This window comes from Sorex araneus, chromosome 6, assembly GCF_027595985.1.
Source record: "Sorex araneus isolate mSorAra2 chromosome 6, mSorAra2.pri, whole genome shotgun sequence".
Classification (NCBI taxonomy): Eukaryota; Metazoa; Chordata; class Mammalia; order Eulipotyphla; family Soricidae; genus Sorex; species Sorex araneus.
Genome location: NC_073307.1, coordinates 124,925,426 through 124,946,023, shown reverse-complemented (window position 1 = coordinate 124,946,023; position 20,598 = coordinate 124,925,426). Strand labels below are relative to the sequence as shown.

The 20,598-nt window shown below is 38.5% G+C and overlaps 1 protein-coding gene across 4 annotated transcripts in view; it reads right to left on the bottom strand.

Moving 5' to 3' along the window:
* ANO5 (anoctamin 5) overlaps positions 1–19,930 on the bottom strand; it is an 82,631-nt gene extending 62,701 nt beyond the window's left edge. For 2 of the 4 annotated variants that reach the window (XM_055141796.1, XM_055141797.1), the window contains exons 1-2: positions 19,202–19,930; positions 8,987–9,027 (exon numbers count right to left, since the gene is read on the bottom strand). In XM_055141796.1, coding sequence (XP_054997771.1) covers positions 8,987–9,027; positions 19,202–19,910 — 750 coding nt within the window. In that variant the 5' untranslated portion in view covers positions 19,911–19,930. Of the gene's footprint in view, positions 1–3,103; positions 3,218–4,886; positions 4,929–8,986; positions 9,028–19,201 lie in introns of all 4 variants that reach the window. The other 2 variants (XM_004607957.2, XM_055141795.1) reach the window with 2 other exon arrangements.
* Between the last annotated feature and the right edge of the window lie 668 nt (positions 19,931–20,598).

Sequence of the window (20,598 nt, the reverse complement as noted above, 5' to 3'; positions counted from 1 at the left end):
TGAACTTGCCTCTGAGAAAACCTTCTAAACATGCTGTCATACATTATTGATGATGAAGTCTTGTGTCACTCTCCTGTGAGAGAATTCTTACAAGAATTCTCCTGGTTTCTTCTGTATTATGCATCAGCTATTTTTCTCTGCTGAGTTTCTGGTATTTTACTGCAATAAAACATAGCCATTGAATGTGGCAATGAATTTTTTCAGTCGTTTTTTTTTTTTCTGATGAACCACCAAAAATGGAGCCCTCTATGTCATTCCCCATCAGCAAGTAAGAAAAGGTGAGACAGGGCAAAGTGGAAAAGTTTACTTTAGATGGAAAAGTACCATTTCATCTGCAGTCATAGGAAGAAAGGTAAAGACACTGGTACATGGGGAAATGAGTTGAATTTGTGAAGTTCTCCTTGCTTTAGTATCACCAGGGAAGTAGAAAAAATTGGTTAGCTAATTTGAAAGTGGAACAGAGGTTATTGGAAAGGAGAGAACTGGAAATAATAGATTATTGAAGAGAGAGAAAAAGTTATAAAGCAGTCATTCAGAACAGAGAGAACCTGAATAAAATCATCGTAATGTATGTTTGTCAGACAGCAATAAGAACTCATATGGGCATAGATATGCAATTAAATTAGTAAGCATATCTGCTTTTTGACCTTTTTTGGCACATATTTGGTAGAGTTGGTTATTATTAAGATTTTAGCACTTAAGTACAATTGAGAGAAGGACAAGAGATTTGATGACATATATAATAGAGTCATCACATTTATCGACCCTGAGATTTAAGCAGGTTAAATTTTAAATATCAAAGAGGTGGAAAAGGGGAAGTGGGATAAGAAAATTGTGTCTTGGGGTTAGGTAGATGACTGAAAAATATGGGGAATAGGTTTTGCATGAGGGAGCCCTGTGATTAATGCCCAGGACCACGTACATCCCAAGCAGTGCTAGGGAGAAAATCCCAAACACTACCAAGTGTGACCCAAAATGCAAAAAGGAAAAACAAAGAAAAGAAATGCATTGTTTCTGGTCTGAGTGTAGTTGAAGAAAGATGGCTATTGGTAAGTGTAGTCCAACATTCTCGTCTGGAATGAGATTAAAGAGTTGAAGTCATTACCAATTTCAAGTTTAAGACATAAGAATGGCTGAACTAAGAGTAAATAATTATAAAGGGAAGTTAAAAGAAGAAAGAAATTGAAATGCCAAAATAATTACCTGTGTATTCTTTGAGATGATCAATGACTTAAAAAGGAGTGCTGGTTTTAGAATGGACAGTGAATCTGGGACTTCACGGGTTTAGAAAATAAAGGGAACTGACAAGATTTAAAGTTTGGACACTTTAACATTCTGCACCCCGGAGAGTCGTCCACATCTTGATTTGAGATGTGTTCTCTCTGTATTTTCCCCCTGTGGAGATAATGTGTGGAGAGGTATGTGTTGGAAAGATACATATTCTCTCCAACACATCTCTCTCTCTCTTTATTTCTCCCCTCACATTTCTCTAAAATAAAACAATTATAGTTCAAAAAATAAGTAAATAAATAAATCTAGTTACTTCAGTGAAAGATGGAGAATATTCTGCAACCAGCAAGAAAATACATTTACAGACAGATATTGGCATAAACATTTGCCCATCTCTATAAAAATGCTCCGTAAGGGGGAAAAAGGCACTCTGTCAATAGACTATCAAAGAAAACAGCTCATTTCAAAGAAGTGAGACGAATAAATGAGATGAGAGTAACAGTGATTGAACTTCAGATTTTATGGAAGGATCTGTGATAAAAGGGTATAAGAAAGACATGTATTTAGAGACATGACCTCAAAAAGTTAGGGGAGCTGGAGACGTAGTACACGGAGTAGAGCACTTACATGTAGCTGACCAGAGTTTGATCCTCAGCACCCTACACGGTCCACTGAGCTCCTCCAAGAATAATTCCTAAGTAAGTAACCAGGAGTAATCCCTGAGCACTGCCAGGTATAGCCAAACCCCAAAAAAAACCTTTTTTGAAAGATACTAAAAGTTTCTTATTCTAATTTAATGCTATTTATTTTATATACAAATATGTGACTAGATGTAAAAAACACATACATGTGCATACATGTTGCTTAATATATTAACTCATCATCATATTTGAGATTCAATAATCATTTTATTCTGACCACTATTTTAGGCGCTGATGTATAAACCCAGGACCAGGACAAAATCCTGGGTTTTATGAACTAACACTGAACACAGCAAATAAATAATGAAATGAATAAGAATGTAAGTTAAGAAAGGACGTGTCATATTGAAAGTAAAATGGAATAAGAGACAAAGCATATTGCAAAGGCTATTTAAGAAAGTGTAGATTATGGAACTAGAAGGAAAGCTCATAGGGGCAGAATTCAATCCCCTGTCTCATAAGCTTCCTTGAGCACAGGAAGTTAGACCACTGGTGGTTTCCAAGTACCACTGAGGTGGTCCTGATGGCCCTTAAAACCACCTCTTCCCATCAACTGAACGATGAACCAAAAACCACCACTGACTGGATATTTCCAGAGTTGTTCCTGATTCCTGAGCATTGCTACGAAGTCGCTCCCAACACCCCAACAATCCATCAAATGAGTGAATAAAAGAAGAGATTAATTATAAATGAACAAAAAAATGCATTTAAAAAGGACATTGAGTTAAAAACTTCTACTTACAAAGGTCATATTTGATATTTGTAAAGCTGTGTACATGCCTGAATGTACAAGATCCTGGGTTTGATCCCTGGTACTGCATGATCCTCAGAGTACTGAGCACTGTCAGGAGTGATCCTGCCAGGAGTTAGTCTGCTCCCCACAGCGCGCGCGCGCGCGCACACACACACACACACACACACACACACACACACACACACCACATATATAGCAGTTACTTGGAAGAAAAAGACATTTGTGTATGAAATGTCAAAAAAATTGACTTATGCTCCATTTTCAGACTGCCTACATGTAGCTGTATAATTCAGTTTCAACATTCTATAATACTTCATAGGCCCCTGGGTTTTACAATAGAATTCAACAAGACCATCCTTGTTAATTGACACAATGTGCTTCTTTTTATTATTTATAGTTCTCTTATACAATTACTTACCGCCTTTAATTCTCCATCTTTTTTTAGATCCTCTGCATAGGAAAGCACAAAATCAATTTGCCTAATCCCATCTCTAAAGAAGATAGAACCTTGACATTGTAGTTCTTTTTTAAACTGTAGAGGACATGACAATGGCAAAAATACAAAAAGAATTAGCAAAATTTAGTTATTGCCCAATTATTTTTCAGTCCTGAAGAGACAATTAAAATAAGTAAACAGCATTTTCATTGTTGCAAGATAGTGTTTGCTTTAGAGTGTGAAATTCCAAGAAGAATATACATATTAAACAAAAAGGATGCAAAAAATACACACACACAAGCGTATTAGCTACATGCAAAGACAACTAAAAAATGGCTTATACCAAAATATGAAATATATGTATATATACATCCCAAATATAGACTTGAGCAGACTTGTTATTCTTAGTAAACAAGATTCCAATGATTAATGAAACAAAAAATCATGATTTTTAACTACTTAGAAATGCAGTTAATGATTGACCAATGAATAAGCCTCACTTTAAGAAAAATAATTTATAGCTAATGTTTGTTCTTTGTTTTTATAAAATTGCTGATTTGCAATTTAAGTTTTTAAGAGGTCAAATAAAGTCAAGTTGCAGATAAAATTAGAAAGCACTTAGCTTGCCAGTAGGCTTCATTACAGGTAAATTCTCATGCAAATTTCCTTTCAGTATTAATTTACTAAGTATGCCAAAAAGAGAGAAAGGGTACTTAGGGGATGACAGGGTGTGTTAACTCCTTACATCAATACCATAAATTTTAACAGTACTGTAATCATATTACCTAAACTAAACCTAAAAAAAAAATCAAAACTAAAAAATTCAGAATAAGTGAAAATCTACCCTTAAAAAAAGTCAAAGGAATTTGTCCTATCAATTGTCTCAGTATGAGTCAAACTGAAAAATTTAACTTTTTCATGTTGTTTAGTTAATGAATTCCTCCTCTTCCAAAATTGCAAAAAGAAATGATTTTGAGAACTTCAAAAAAAGGAAGGACATATATGATTAACACACACACAAAGGAAAATTCAATATTAATTTTTCTCCACTTCTGGGATTGTGCTATTTTTAATGGTAGTTTTAGGAAAGCAGATTTAAGAGTTGTTTTACTTTATGGAGAAGTAAACTTGAGAAGAAAGGCCTGATGATATTGTTGCATATAACTGAATATCATTGCATGTAACTGATAATATTATAGAAATATAACTAAATACTATTGAGGCATACATTTAAATTTTTTGGTCACTGAAATTAGAAAGTTGTTCATGTTGGGTTTCAGGTATACAATGTTTCAACACCGATCTCTTCACCAGTAGGATATAATTCTTCTGTTTGATACAGATGATGATATTTTACAGTGCATGTTTGAGTCTTATTTGATTTATTATTGGAAATATCTTTTATTAAGAGGCAAAAATCTGACCTTCTTTCAGTAAACATATGATTTTTAAAAAAATCAGTTAGTCAACCTATGAAATTATGTGTAAATTGCATGCGTGAGTCACTGGAGTATTGTGTAAGCATATATATGATATATTCTTTGGGATATGCTTCATGTACAGCATGTGCATATGAATTTCATACAAATTTTGGGTAGAAGATCTATAAATATAATCAGATCGAAAAAGATGTTAATCAATATAACAAAGATCCCACCCCACATTCATAATATGCATTGGGATTAATAAAACAACAACAATAACAAAATACAAAACTCCAGCCATCGGGTAGAGCATAAGCAGCATCACTCAGCACTGTTTTTACCATAAGACGGTTGGTCAGGAACAAATTGTATCGTTTTGCATGCTGTGAAACAATCAATAGAGAAAAAACCCGTCTGGGATTAGAGAGAAAATTGCCTAAAAACCCAGAGAAGCAAACCAACCAACCCTCTTTAAGCTCACTTATGTGAACATGCACGTGTGTGTGATATGTAAAGCTGGAGAATGGTAATATTTAGGAAGTGAATAAAAATTTTAAAAACCATGAAGGACAAAATGGGTGTATGTAGAATTAAATCTCCACATACAAAAATATGCCTCAGCTATTTAAGAAATCTTCAAAGGCCCATTGTAACTTTAAATAATTCGGGACTTGGGTCCTAGTTTTTGAATAAAGATCTCTTTTAAAAAGAAGGAAAAAATAAAGGAGAAGTAGTAGAAAGAGGAGGAGGTGAAGAAGAGAAAGAAGGAGAAGGAATGAGAGGAGATGGAGGAGAAAGAAGAAAAGGAGGAGGAAGGGACAAGGAAAAAGGAGAAGGAGGAGGAAAGGAAGGAAAGAAGAGGAGGAGGAAGAGGTGGAGGAAGAGAGAGAAGCAGGAGGGGAAGAGTAAAGAGAAAAGGGGGAAAGAGAAAGAGGAAAGGAAAAAGGAGGAGAAGGAAGAAGGAAGGAAGGAAGGGAGAAAGGAAGTAAGGAAGGAGGGAGGAAGGAAGGAAGGAAGGAAGGATAGAAGCAGGAGAAGAAAGAGGAGGAGAGAGGGAAGAGGAGGATAAAGAAGGAGGAGGAAAGGAAGGAAGGGAGGAGGAGTGAGGAGGAGGAAGAGGAGAAAGAGAAGAGAAGTAAGAGGAAGAGAAAAGGACAAAGGAGGAGGAGGAGAAGGAAAAGGAAGGGAGGGAGGGAGGGAGGGAGGAGAAGGAAGAGGAGGAGGAAGAGGAAGAGGAGGAGGAGAGATTACTGTGCACCATGAGGGGACTCTGCAATATACCTGACAAGTGAGCATCAAAACTTTGAAGGTCACTGAAGTAAGGTAAAGCATGTAAACTGTCACAGCTAAAAAGAAACTGAAGAGACATGACTACAAAATGCAATTACATTCCTGAGATAGAATCCTAAAATAAAACAGGACCATAAAGACTGGAAAGACTAAAGAAATGGGAATAAAGGATGGACTTCAGTTCAGCTTGATTCATCAACTGAAATTGTGACATTACACTATATTAAAACAAGATGCTAATAATAGGGGACAATGTATCTTTGCTGTGTGCTGAATTTTCTTGTAGCTTGAGAAATGAATCTTGCTTATTTTCAGATATTTCTTTTTTTCTATTTTCTCTTTTATTTGTTCATTGACTCAACAGTTACTCAGTAGCATGCTAGTTGAGTGTTTTCTTGATTTCTTCCCATGGCTGATTTATGTTTGTATAGAATTAGGTGGCAAAAATACTTAGCATTATTTGATTTTCATGATTTTGACTTTTTGTACCAGCATGTTCTATAATAAAGAGTGTACTATGTACATTAGAGAAGAATGTATATTAAAGTGTTTTCAGAGTAGAGAGTTTAATAAATTTAATCTAATAATACCAGTTTCTCCAATTCCTCATTTCAAAATTGTTGTTCTTATTGATCTTATTGATTTGATTTATTGATTCTTTTGTCTAGCTTACCCAATTACTTGTAAGTGTGAGGTGTTAGTCTTCTAATACTATTGTGTTGTTATTGATCTCTCTTCAGGCCTCTTTGTAGATAGATGCTAAAATATTCCTGCATTTGGCTATTTCATGCTGTGTTAAGTTCTCCTCATGTAATAATTCCTCCAACATAATAGAATGTCTTGTATCTTCTTAATTTTTTATTAATAAATAGAAACAAAGTCAAAAATGGAAAAATATTCCATATCCACTGATTGGAAAAGTCACATCATAAACAGAAAAATCCTACTCAAAGCATTATACAAATTCAACACAAATTCTGTTAAAATTTCAAAAATATTCTTCAAGGACTTGGAACAAACACTGTTTTTGGCATTTTGAATATGCCACTCATAGCTGTAGGGAGAGGTTTTACCTTACTGATCTTATCCTATCACCATTTGTTTGTGTACAACAAATTCTATACAAATATAAGCAAACACTACTAAGATTTGTATGGAGACATAAAATTCTCAAAATAGCCAAAACAATTTAAAGACAAAATAAGAGGATAGGACATACTGGATTTACTAACCTTACATTACCCTATTAAGGTATAGTAATAAAAATTGTGATAAGACTCTCAAACAAATGAAACATATTCTATAGCCTAGAGTTAAACATTCATATTTAAGAACAGTTAATCAATACAAAGGAGCTGGTTGTATGGAATAGAGCAAGGAAATCTTTTCAACAAATGATGCTGGGAAAACTGGATAGTCACATAGGAAAAAATATGAAACTTACTCCATGCCCTGCATTGTTCATAAGTTGAACAAATGCTTTAAAAATTCTTTGAAAAAATGCTTTGAGATTATCAGAGTGCAAGAATTATATTGATAAAAATATAGGCAGAACTTGTCAGTATATAGACCTCAGAGATGTCCTCAATAATTTGACTCCAGTGGCAAAAATAACAAATCACAAATAAACAAGTGGAACTGTATCAAACTTAAGAATTTTTCATAGCAAAAAAAATTAAATGGAAAAAATATTTGCACACTACTCATCAGATAAATGACAGATATCTAAGATATATAAAGGACTCACAACGCCCATGACCAACAACAACAAAAAACAATAATCCACCCCAAAATGGGAAGAAGCTGCTCATGAAAAAAAAATGGAGAAAAGAAATAAAAAGAATTTAGTTAACGAAGGCATACGGATGATCAGTAGACATAAAAAAGTCTTCAGCATCAATTATTACAAAGGAAGTGCAAATCAAAAGAACAATAAGATATCATCTCATGCCAGTAAGAATAACATATATCAAAAAGATTGCAAAAAAAAGTTCTTGTGTGTGTGTGTGTGTGTGTGTGTGCTCACACATGCACTCCCATTGTATTCTAGGAAAATGTCAAGCCAAATATTTTATCTTGAATATATAATCATATTTTAAATAATTAAGCATATCTGAATTGATGGGCTGGAGTGATAGCACAGCGGGTAGGGCGTTTGCTCCGCCCCTCTCGGAGAGCTCAGCAAGCTACCCAGAGTATCTCGCCAGCATGGCAGAGCGTAGCAAGCTACGTGTGGAAGTCGATGTGGAGGTCTCGTTCTGTTCAGCAGGGAGAACCCTTCGTGGGGCTGAGAAGGGGACACAGCCGAATGAACAGATGCAGAGCCCGGAAGAGGGAGAAAAGGCGTTTATTCTATGGCAGTTACAGTATTTATACCTCCCTGCTGGGAGAAGGTGGCATAGTATGCATGCCTGGACCCCCAGTAGAAATGCAGGGTGTGGCATGGGCATTAGCTAGTGATAAACAAATGGAAATAGGATAAGATCAGTAAGATCAGGAATGGCAACCTTTGCTAGGTGTGGCATGGGCGTTAGCTAGTGACAAACAAATGGTGATAGGATAAGATCAGTAAGGTAAAACGGCTCCCTACAGCTATGAGTGGCATATTAAAAATGCCAAAAACAGTAACAAGTCTCACAATGGAGATGTTACTAGTGCCCGCTCGAGCAAATTGATGAGCAAAGGGATGGCAGTGACAGTGATCTGAATTGATGTTTCAGGGAGTCTCAAACCAAATGTAAACTTAAGTTTGCTCCCATCTAACACTTAGAAAGATCAAAAAAATGCATGAAATGTTCTTCAGTTAAGCAAAAAATGAGTAAATTAGAGAAATGTTTCTCAACATTTTTCTAAACCATCATCCCTTCCAGCTTTATTTCTTTCCTGTTTTCCCCTTCAATACTGTATGTGCTCTTAGACTCATGGTCTCTCATTTATACAATTTTCACCTGTGGCAACTTAGAATATCCAGAAGGTCCAAAAGGGACCATCTGGCCCCATTTTAGAAATGCGGGTTAGAGGACAAAATAGAAATGCAATATGAGTAAATAATTAAGGTATTTAGATTTAAGCACTTTCATAAAATACATGTCTAGCCTGGTTTTGAACTTATTTGGGGATTTAAAGGAAGTTTGTGCATAAAAAAACTTACCGCATTTACAGGAGATCTTGAGCTTCTAGGGGGAATTTTTTCTAAATAAAAATGAAAGGAAAAATATGTTAAGATGGCTAACTAATCAGCACTGTTAAAAGTCAACGAAAGGAGAAAATAGGAATCCAAAAATTAAATGGAAAAATCCAAAGAAAAATGTAGTGAAAGAGAACACTTGAGATCTTTCTGGAGCTAAGTTGTTCGAGACAAATTCAAAATAAAATCCACACCAAAATCTGTCTATAACTTAGGTGTGAAACATCAAGCACCAATGTACAGAATATTACTTAATCCTTAAGAGATAAATTTAATTCTGAAAAATCAAGTAATAAATCCATAGCCACAAAACTACTGAGAAGAAAATACCCCTTAGGGAGTCCTGAGTTTTAGTCTCTTAGTTTTCCACACATGAGATTTGATATTATATATCAGCATGTTTCCTGGAATAAACCAAACTGGTTGATTTTAAATCACTAACAGAATATTACTAACTCTAAATGCAAATATTACATTCCTAATGGATATATTTATGATAATTATATTCAAATAAGTTTTTGATACTTAAAAAATGTTACAGATAGAATTATTGTTAAGGAGAGAAATCTTGCTTTCTAGTGACCTCAATTTGGGAAAACATTGGGAAATAGTTACCAAATCAAAAGATTCCCAGTAAAAAGAATTCGGGGGAGGGAGCAAATTAAAACAGGAAAAGAACAAAATATTGCCTCCACTTAAGTGTCATCCATATTAACTGAAATCTTAGGAAAAATTAATATATGCTTTGAAAATACAGAAACTATAGGCCTACTATGTATATAGATTTTTGTTTTTTACAAAATTTGCATTGTAGTCAATATCATAACATTAAATTTACCATCAACCATACAGTTCAGATGTTAAATATATTTATAATGTTGAGCAGCTACCATAATCATCTATCCCAGAACATTTTTTATTTTATAAAATTGAAATGTTATATTCACTGATAATAACAATTCATTTTTTTCTTCTCCAGTCCCAAGAAACAAAGTACCATTTGTTTCATCTCTCCATGACTTGAATTATTGTTATAAATAACCTCATGTAAATGTAATCACACAATATTTGTCTTTTTATGAGTGACTTATTTTATTTAGTTTAATATAACCAAAGTTTAATGATGTCATGTCAGGTATATGTCTGATATCTCCCTTCCTTTTGTTTTCATTTTTTGGTTTGGGGAGCCATACCCGGCAGTGCTCAGTGGCTATTCCTGGTCCTGTGCTCAGAGATCAATCTTGGCAGGCCTCAGGGAGGGGACCATAAGCTGTGCAAGGATAAAAACTGGGTCAGCCGTGTGCATAGCAAGTGCCTTAACCACTGTACTATCTCTCCAGCCCTCTACAACCTTCTTAAGGCTGAGTAATTTTCCATTGTGTACATACCATTTGACTTAGTTTCCATTTTTCAACTATTGTGAAAAATGCTGTTATCAATAAAGGTGCACAGATATCTAAGATACTCCTTTCAAATATTTTATCTGCATATTGAGAAACAGAACTACTGGGATGTGGGGGGGAACTGGAAGGCAAGTGCAAGGTTGTGAGTTTAAAATCCCGCCACCTGAATGCCACTGGTCCAGCCTTTTTTCAAAAACAATATGGACATTCTTCATAAAACTAGAAATTGAGCTTCCATTTAACTCAGCAATACCACTTTTGGGAATATACCATGGAGTCCCCAAAACACAAGCAGAAACACCATCTGCACTCCTATATTCATTGCAGCACTATTCACAATAGCCAGAATCTGGAAACAATTTGAGTGCCTGAGAATGATGTATGGATAAAGAAACTATGGTAAATCTACATAGCAGTAAGGAAAAACAGCACTGTTGCACTGTCACACTATCATCCCATTGTTCATTGATTTGCTTGACAGGCATCTATTGTGACGTCTCCATTGTGAGACTTGTTGTTACTGTATTTGGCATATCAAAATACTCCATGGGTAGCTTGCCAAGCTCTGCCGTGTGGACGGGATACTCTCGGTAGCTTGTTGGGCTCTCCGAGAGGGACGAACCCAAGTTGGCCACATGCAAGACAAATGCCTACCTGCTGTGCTATCGAAGCACAGGAAAAATAAGGTCATGAAATTTGCCTATAAACAGATAGACTTGGAGAGTATCATACTGAGTGAAATGAGTCAGAAGGGAGGAACATATATAGAATGATTGCAGTTATTTGTGGGATATAACTGTCACTGTATCACTGTCGTCCCATTGCTCATTGATTTGCTCGAGTGGGCTCCAGTAATGTCTCATTTGTTCCTGTTGTGTTCAGGGTCGGGAAAATTTTATATATATATATATACACATATATATTTGTGTGTGTGTATATATATATACACACACACATATATATATATCACTGTCATCCCATTGTTTGTCAATTTACTCAGGGTCAGGAAAATTATATATATTATATGTATATGCATATATATATATGTATCACTCTCATCCCATTGTTCGTCAATTTACTCAAGCAGGCACCAGTAAAGTCTCTATTTCTTCCAGTCCTCAGATTTTAGCAGCCTCTCCTTACTCTTCTATCTCAACGATTGGAGGCTCTTTCAGAGTCCGGGGAATGAGACCTATTGTTACTGTTTTGGGCATATTGAATACACCATGGGTAGCTTGCCAGGCTCTTCCTGTGCAGGTAGGATACTCTCAGTAGCTTGTTGGCCTCTCTGAGAGGTATGTGTGTGTGTATATATATATATATATATATATATATATATGTGTGTGTGTGTGTGTGTGTGTGTATGTGTGTGTATATATATATGTGTGTGTATAAAACTATGATTTATATGCATATATATATAAATGGTGTGAGACAGATAGTCATGGACAGGGAAAATAGGTCAGGAGAACTGATCAATGGTTGGCCAATGGTGTGGGAGATGGAGGGTGGTTAAGATATGGAGAAGGGTCCATTATGGACAATACTAGTTGGAAATGATCACTCTGACAAGAACTGAGTGTTGAAAGCAGGTAAATGGATATATTGATAAACTTTCAGCATCTGTATCACGAACTATAATCCCTAAAATGAGAAAGAGAAAGAAAGAGAAAGAGAGAGAACAGAGGTGGAGCGTGGCTTGAAGGGGTGGAAGGAACTGGGGACACTGGTGCTGGGGAATTACACTGATGGGGAGGTGCGTGTTGGAACATTGTTGACTGAAACTCAATCAGGAACAATTTTGTAATGTTCTATCTCATGGTGATTCGATTAAAATAAATAAATAAATAATTTTAAAAAACTCAACACCTATTCTGAAATGATTACCACGGTCTGACTGTCAGAGATCCCTGGTAAGAGAGTTCCGTGACAAAGATAGTGTTCAAGTCAAGTGTGAGAGCTTGAATGTAATCCCCAGAACCACAAATGTGGGGAGATTATTCTGATCACCACAGAAATGCTAATACATTGTTTCTGATCACCACAGAAATGCTAATAGATTGTTAACCGTATTTTTAATTTTTTTTTTCCTATTTGGGGGACAAACACAGAGGTGTTCAGGGCTTATTCCTGGCTCTGTGCTCAGAAAATTCTATTTTCAGTACTAGATGAACCACCATACTTTTTTTCATAGTTTTCTGAAACACGAGCAACGTACCCGGGTTCCAAATGCTTCAAATCCATGACAGCTGTTTTGTTTTTTTTGATGGTTGCTATCATGGTAAGTTTAAAGAGGTAAACTATTGTAATTTAAAGTTGAGCACCTTTTTATTCTTATGACCCTTTTTATATCTTCTTTGCATAAATGTCTATTCAAGGCCTTTGCCCATTGTCTAACCAGATTTCATGGTTTTGTTAAAAGTTTTGTATATGTTCTCTATCACTTGTATCACTTGTTATCCGGTTGCTCATCAATTTGCTTGAGCGGACACCAGTAATGTCTCCATTCGTCCCTGTCGAGTGCTAGTGTAGCCCAGTGGCGTCTGCTCACTCCAGGAACATGATGTTATTTATTTAATAACATCGTTCTAATATACTCTGTATAGCCTATTAAATTTGTAATTTTTTATTCTCATTCTATTGTCATTTTATTGTTTATAATATAGCTTGAAATGTTTAAGAAAAATATGGTCAATTTTTCATTTTGTATTACTTTATTGGTGTCTTTGGTATTATATTCAGGAAACAATTGAAAATTCTATTTATTAAAATATTTTCCATATGTTTTTGATGTTTCCACTTGTCTTCCTTCCTTCCTTCCTTCCTTCTTTCTTTCTTTCTTTCTTTCTTTCTTTCTTTCTTTCTTTCTTTCTTTCTTTCTTTCTTTCTTTCTTTCTTTCCTTCTTTCTTTCTTTCTTCCTTTATCTCTTTCTCTCTTTCTCACTGTCTCTCTCTCTGTCTCTCTTTTATATTTGAGCCAAACCCAGTGGTACTTCTGATATAAACCTGGTATAGTGCTCAATGGCCACTATTGGTGGTTCTTAAGGACATTTTGTTGCCAGGGATTGAACCTGGACTTCCTGCATGCAAAGCATGTGGTGCAACCAGTTGAACTATGTCGCTTCCCCTTCCTCATGTTTTCTTTTAAGACACTTATGGTTTTACATTTTATGGATTTATATATTTAGTTTTTTCATCTGTTTTGAGTGATTTCTTATAACTAAAATAATGCAATAGTCCGACTTTACTCTTTCATAGGAAGATACACAAGTTTTTTTTTTTTTTTTTTTGCTTTTTGGGTCACACCTGGCAATGTACTCCTGGCTCATGCACTCAGGAATTACTCCAGGTGGTGCTTGGGGGACCATATGGGATACAGGGAATCGAACCCAGGTCGACCTCGTGCAAGGCAAATGCCCTACCCGCTCTGCTATTGCTCCAGCCTCAGGAAGAAACACAAATATTCCAGTTGAAAATACTGTCCTTCCTCCAACAATTGTCTTGATACTCTTTAAGGAATTCATTTGTCATATATGCAAATATTTTTTCAGGGTTCTAGATCTATTTCATTGGTCTATGTGTCTGTTATTTTTGCCAGCACCACATTGTTTAGATAATTTTTGTAGTAAGTTTTGATATCAGGAAGTGTGAGCTCTCCTGCTTCATTCTCCTTTTTTAAAAAAATACATTAGCTATTTCAGATCTCTAGAGAGTCTTCATTACTTGTGGGGATGGTTTTTCTATTTCTGCAAGAAGCATGAAAGTTTTGCTAAAGATTATATTGAAACTGCAGTTCACGCTGGGTAGTAAGTACTGGCATTTTAACAACATTAAATCTTTTAATCCATGGATATTGAATGTGTTTGCACTTACTTAAGCCATTTTAAAAGTTCAGCACTATAATACGGAGGAGAAGGGCATGCATGTGGCCATTGTGAGTTTGATTCTCTCTACCCCATGTGGTCTTTTGAGCACTATCAAGAGTAAACCCAGATGCAGGAGTATGCCTTGAGCATTGCTAACTGTGTCCTCCAAGCTAAACTAAATTAAAAAAAAATTTCAGCAATGTTTTGAGTTTTCAATGTATAAATATCTTATATCTTTTGCTAAGTCTTATGGACTTTTACTAATTTTATTAAATATAGAAGTTGGAGAGAGGTTTAGAGGATTCAGGCCAGACCTGGTGATGTTCATGACTCTGTGCTCAGGAATGGCCTGGTAGCACTGGGGAAGCATACTTGGTGCTGGGACTTGAACCAGGTGAGTGGGATGCAAGGTCAGCATCTTAATCCCCATCCTATGTCTTCAGCCTTAGAATTCTTTTCTTAAAATCATTTTTAGATTATTTACAGTTAGTGAACAAAAATGTGGAGATTGGCTGCTGGGGCTGGGTCCTTTGGGGGCAGGGAGGGTTCTCACTCATCCACTGTGGGGCACCCTGAGTGAAAAAGTCTTGCATGGCTGGAAACTACCCAACTGCTTTCCAGACACATTATAAAGACGCTTCCTACTCATTTTCCATAATTACCACACCATATTTGATAGCGTTCAGACAGTAGGCAACAAATCATAGAGTAATATATATATATATATATATATATATATATACACATATGTGTATACACACACACACACACACACACACACCTCTCAAAGAGCCTGGCAAGCTACCCGTGGTGTATTTTTTTTGCCAAAAACAGTAATGATAGGTCTCATTCCCCTGACCTTGAAAGAGCCTCCAACCATTGGGAAAGACGAGTAAGGAGAGGCTGCTAAAATCTCAGGGCTGGGAGGAATAGAGACGTTACTGGTGCCCGCTCAAGTAAATCAATGAACAATGGGATGACAATGATACAGTGAACAAAAATAAAGCTGAATTTTATGTGTTAATTTTATATTCTGCACTTTGTTGCATGCAATTATAGGGACTAGAGTTTTCTTTCTCTTGAAATTTCTGTAGTTTTCAATGATGGAATCTTACTATAAGCAAACAAAGGGAATATAAATTTCACCTTTCTGAGGTCTTTTATTTATTTTTCTAGGACTGGAGTGATATCACTGCAGGTAGGGCATTTGCCTTGCATGTGGCTGACCTGAGTTCGATTCCTCCATCCCTCTTGGAGAGGTGGGCAAGCTACTGAGAGTATCCCGCCCCAAGGCAGAGCCTGGCAAGCTCCCTGTGATGTATTTGATATGCCAAAAAACAGTAACAAGTCTCACAATGGACATGTTACTGGTGCCCACTCGAGCAAATCAATGAACAATGGGACGGGAAGACAGTGCTACAGTGCTACAGTACTACCTAGCTTAAAACTTCCAATATTATGTTGAATAGAAGTGACAGAAGTGAATGTACTTGGTAAATAACATGATTAGTTCCCAGACAAAAGTATCTGAGCTTCCTAACAATTGTTTAAAGTATAAAGGGATCCTGACGAGAAAGCTTCAAAGTGTAATCATTGACACTCAGGGTGGGATTGTGTTTAAAATGTTATGCCTAAAACTCAACTATTAATTACTTTTAAAACAGTTAAATTAATTATTTAATTGAATATATTTTAAAAGCATGATTACAGGTAAAAATACAATAGAAATTTACATATTCTGGGGATTTATAATGTCCACAAATAGTATTATTGGAGAAAACTGGGAAACAAAGTCATGCCAGATATCCAGAAATCATATAATGGATAACAAAGACTATGAATTGAGTTGAACAAAGAGGATAAGTCTCTAAAGAATACTGCTTCTTTTTTAAACAAAAGCAAAGAAAATGATATTTCTATTATATAAACCAACCATATAAACCTAAAATATGTTACTAATGGGCATTTACGTGTAGACATAGTGGACATAGTGTTGGGAGACAATTCTTCTTGAATATCTCATATTTCTATACATCATTCAAGTAAGACATTGAATTAGTGACCCCTTTCAGAATCAAGGGAAGGCATAATTATTCATCAATAGTAAACACTCAAATTCCCAAAGCTCCAGTTATTCTCCTGTATTGCAAGCCACTGAGTGTGCAAGTGTTATCTGGTCTTCTTATGCTGAACCTGCACTTTCGCTATGAAAGCTTGTACAAAATCGCATTTAACATGAACTCTCAGCTTACATATCTTCTCACAGAAAAAAATAATCTATGTCATCTAATGTTTGTGTTAGTAACAGTAAGTAGTTTGCTTAAATACATGCTTAAGGTAGTCATGAAAGTCCAAGCAATTTTGTGTTCTTTAAAATTGTCCTTAACAGATGTCACAGAGGTAGTATAACATCTAAGGCACTTTTTTGGACACAGGCAAGCCCTGGTTGCATGCTTGGCACTGCATATGATTCCTGAGCACCTCTAAGAGTGATAGCTAAGCCTGTGTAACACCCCCCACTCCTATTACACTGAATTTAAGTTAATTTTCCCTTTTCAAAGCTCAATCATTAAATTTTATTTTTTCCCAGTGTGGAACATAGAAATCAGCAAATAAAAAGTGTCTTTCAAATAAATATTTCCTTACAATGTTTATGGATCAATTTCATAAACACTGACAGGCTAAATGCTAAAAGGCTAAATGCTAACATTTCTATTTTAAAGAAGTCTTTTCACACATAAGTCAATCATTAACTTTCTCATATTTACTCTTCAAAAACAATGTAGAAACATACACAAGTATCTGGATAGATACAATTATCAGACCCAACCAAGAAATAAATGGTATTTCCACATCAATATCATTTGTCCTGCCTCATTCCAAATCAGTGGCAAAAAAAAATCACAAGAGAAAATATAAAAAAATTGCAAAGATTTTTGTTCCTCCTTTCCCAAGTAATCTGAAACTATTTGGGGAAAAGTTTGGGGAATAGACTTAGGCTAAAATACTACCTCATGTTGAAATAATACTAATTTAAGAGTACATTTTAGTAAAGCAAATGATCCTGAGGCTATATCAGATGATACTTCTATTATCTGAGAGAGAGTTATAACCAATCTCTGTACTGCCATACTGATAATATTTTATTGCATATAGGACATCATATATTATAAAATTTCCCATGCTTAATGGAGAATATATTTCTAAAGTATCTCATAGTCTTATGTCAGAAGGACTAATTATAAAGAATAACTAAAAGCTTTCTATGAAAAAAGTTATTAATAACATATGGTTACAGAAATTACAAAGGGAATTCTCAAGAAAGGGAGAAACCACAAAGTATGTGTAGAGAGGAACTGTCCCAGTCTGGTGCACTATCACAGCGGATAGGGTGGTTGCCTTGCACATGGCCAGCCAGGCTCAATTCCCAGCACCACATAGAGATCACTCACAGCAATGCCAGGCGTGATCCCTGAATATAGTCAGGAATAAGCCCTGAGCACGTCTGGGTGTAGCCCAACCCCTTTCCTCCCTGCAAAAGGGAGGGATTTTCTCAACTCCTCCTTGGAGAAGTCACTTCACAACTAGAATTACTGCAAATTAGACATAACAAATGACAGGGATGATGCGGAGAAATCATACTCCTTATATATCTGTGGTAGGAATGTAAAATGTTGCCAAGACTTTCAAAAAGCCTATCAGTTTCTTAAAATGGTCCATGTAGAATTATTACATACAGTGGTACACTCTGGGCTATACACCCCCCCCCCAAATTAACTTAGACTCATTTTAAAAAATTACTTTAGAAGCTAATGCAGCCACACACAGAGTCGACCTGGGATGGATCCCAACATCCCAGAGGGTTCCCAGAGCCCTGCCAGGAGCCAGGTGGGTGTGGCCCAAGCAAAAAAGAAACAAAGGTACAAGATATTCACAGCGCTTACATTATATTCATAACATTTATAGTAGCAAAAATTGAGTGCCCTACCCACACTTCAGCCTGCCAGTAGTGACCCTGGAGTGAGGATTAAGCTGCAGAAGTAACTCCAAAATAAATAAAAGTGAAAAACAACCCAAATGTACTTTGGTGACAAAAGGAGAAGGTGTTGTATAATGTAGTACAGTTAGTTATACTATGGAATAGTCGTAGCACTGTCGTAACACTGTCCTCCCGTTGTTCATCAATTTTGCTCGAGTGGGCATATTTGGCGGAAAAAAAAAAGAATGATGCTCCAGTACGAGCTACATAGATCATAGATGAACTTCAGACATTATGTGGGGAGAGAGAGAGAGAGAGAGAGAGAGAGAGAGAGAGAGAGAGAGAGAGAGAGAGAGAGAGAGAGAGAGAGAGAGAGCCATTTATAAGTCTGCACATATGAAGAGTGCAGAATAGGTAAATCTACAAATCTACAGAGATAGCAGCTACACTTGCTGAAGAGAGGAATGGAAGGAGGGACTATTTGGGGTGATGAAAACGCTCTAAAATTAGATCCCGGTGATGATTGCAAAACTCTGTAAACATGCATCGTACACTTTCATGTTCTAAAGTTCTGTCTCACTGGAGTCGTGGACCACGGCCAAGCTTAATAAAGCCCTCTTGTCTCTTAGTTCCCCTCTGTGCGCCCAGGGCGCTCGCCCCGCTTTGCAGCAAACATCCACCTCTCTGCAGCGCGGAGCGCGGAACGGGGTCTGCAAACCACCAAGGTCACAGCGCACGGGCACGGAAGGTGGCTGGAGCGGGGCAGGAAATCGCGGACGGCCCCCAGTGCCCCGGCCACCCACGGCACACGGCAGGAGGAGCCGGGCGTGCATTGCACAGCGCCCGGAAAGTGTCCCCAAGAGTTAGGCATGCAGGTGGCCAACGTCCCCTCTCCTGGTTCCCCGCTAAGCCCCCCTCCACCGGCTCCTACCTTCCTTCTGCAGCATTTCCAGGACATCCGGGTCGCCCAACTTGGCCAGCTCGTTATAGACACTGACGCCCGACGGACAGAAGCCGGGGGGCCACTGAGGCGTGCCCCAAGTTTTCGAGCAGTTACTTAATTTGTACATTGACCCAAAGTTGGATCGCCGGGAAGCTCTGGCCCTCTCCAAGGAGCGCGTCCGCTCGGGCGCCTCCGCCTTCACGGCGTTCCTCTGCAGGCGCGTCTTCTCGTCGCAGTCCACGGGGGTCCGGGCTTCTTCATCTTCCTGCAGCCCCGTCCCTTTCTCCCGTCGTTTGCTCATGAACGAGATAAAAGGCTTCCTCGCTTCCTTCCCGGGGTTCCCCAAGCCCTTGCCGCTTTCCTCGGGCCAGATCGCTTCGGCGGCGGGGACACGCGTGTCCGGCTTCCCCGGCCTGTCCCGGGCCTGCTGCTCCTCCTGCTCCTCCCCGGAGGAAGACTCCTCCCAGCCCAGGCTCCCGGCCCGCTCCCTCTCTCTGCCCAGCTCCTCCACTCTCTCCAACGGACTCCCCCTCGACGCCTGAGTTCCCCTTCCTCTCTCCCGACCTGCCGCATCTGGGCTCCGTCTGCTCCCCTCGGGGTTCCTGTCCTGGGCTGCCTCCCGGCCCCGCTGCGAGGTCTCCCCAGTCGGGAAAGGAGCGAGCCCCGCCTGCTCGCTCGCTCTCTCCTTCCGCTCCATCGCCAACGGGCTCCGGGCCCCCCCCCCCCCGCCGGGTCACCCCACTTGGGGGGCTCCCTGGAGCTTGACGCCTACTCCTCCTGCTGCTCCTCGTCCTCGTCCTCCTCCTCCTCCACTTTCTCCTCCTCCTTGCCCTCCTCCTCTTTCCTCCTCCTCCTCCTCCTCCTCCTCCTCCTCCTCCTCCTCCTCCTCCTCCTCCTCCTCCTCCTCCTCCTCCTCCTCCTCCTCCTCCTCCTCCTCCTCCTCCTCCTCCTCCTCCTCCTCCTCCTCCTCCTCCTCCTCCTCCTCCTCCTCCTCCTCCTCCTCCTCCTCCTCCTCCTCCTCCTCCTCCTCCTCCTCCTCCTCCTCCTCCTCCTCCTCCCCCCTCTCTCTCTTCCTCCTGCAAACCCTGCTCAGATCTATTTTAACGGCCCCCCGCAACCTCCTGGAAGAGTCTTCGGGTCCCGAGTGAGTGCCCGTCCACCAGTGGAGTGACACAACAGGCGGCGTCCCCTCCCGCCACGGGGCTTGATTTTTGTTTGGTTTTCAGTCCAAAGAGACCCAAACAATCCGCTTCCGTAGGGAGACCCTCCGGGCTTCAGTCAGCCCCGCGCGCGCGGGGTCTCCAAGATTCTAACTGCCCCTGCTTCCCGCTTCCCCCAGGCGCGTGCCAGTAACTTTCCTCCTGCCCCCCCAACCCCGCCCTCCC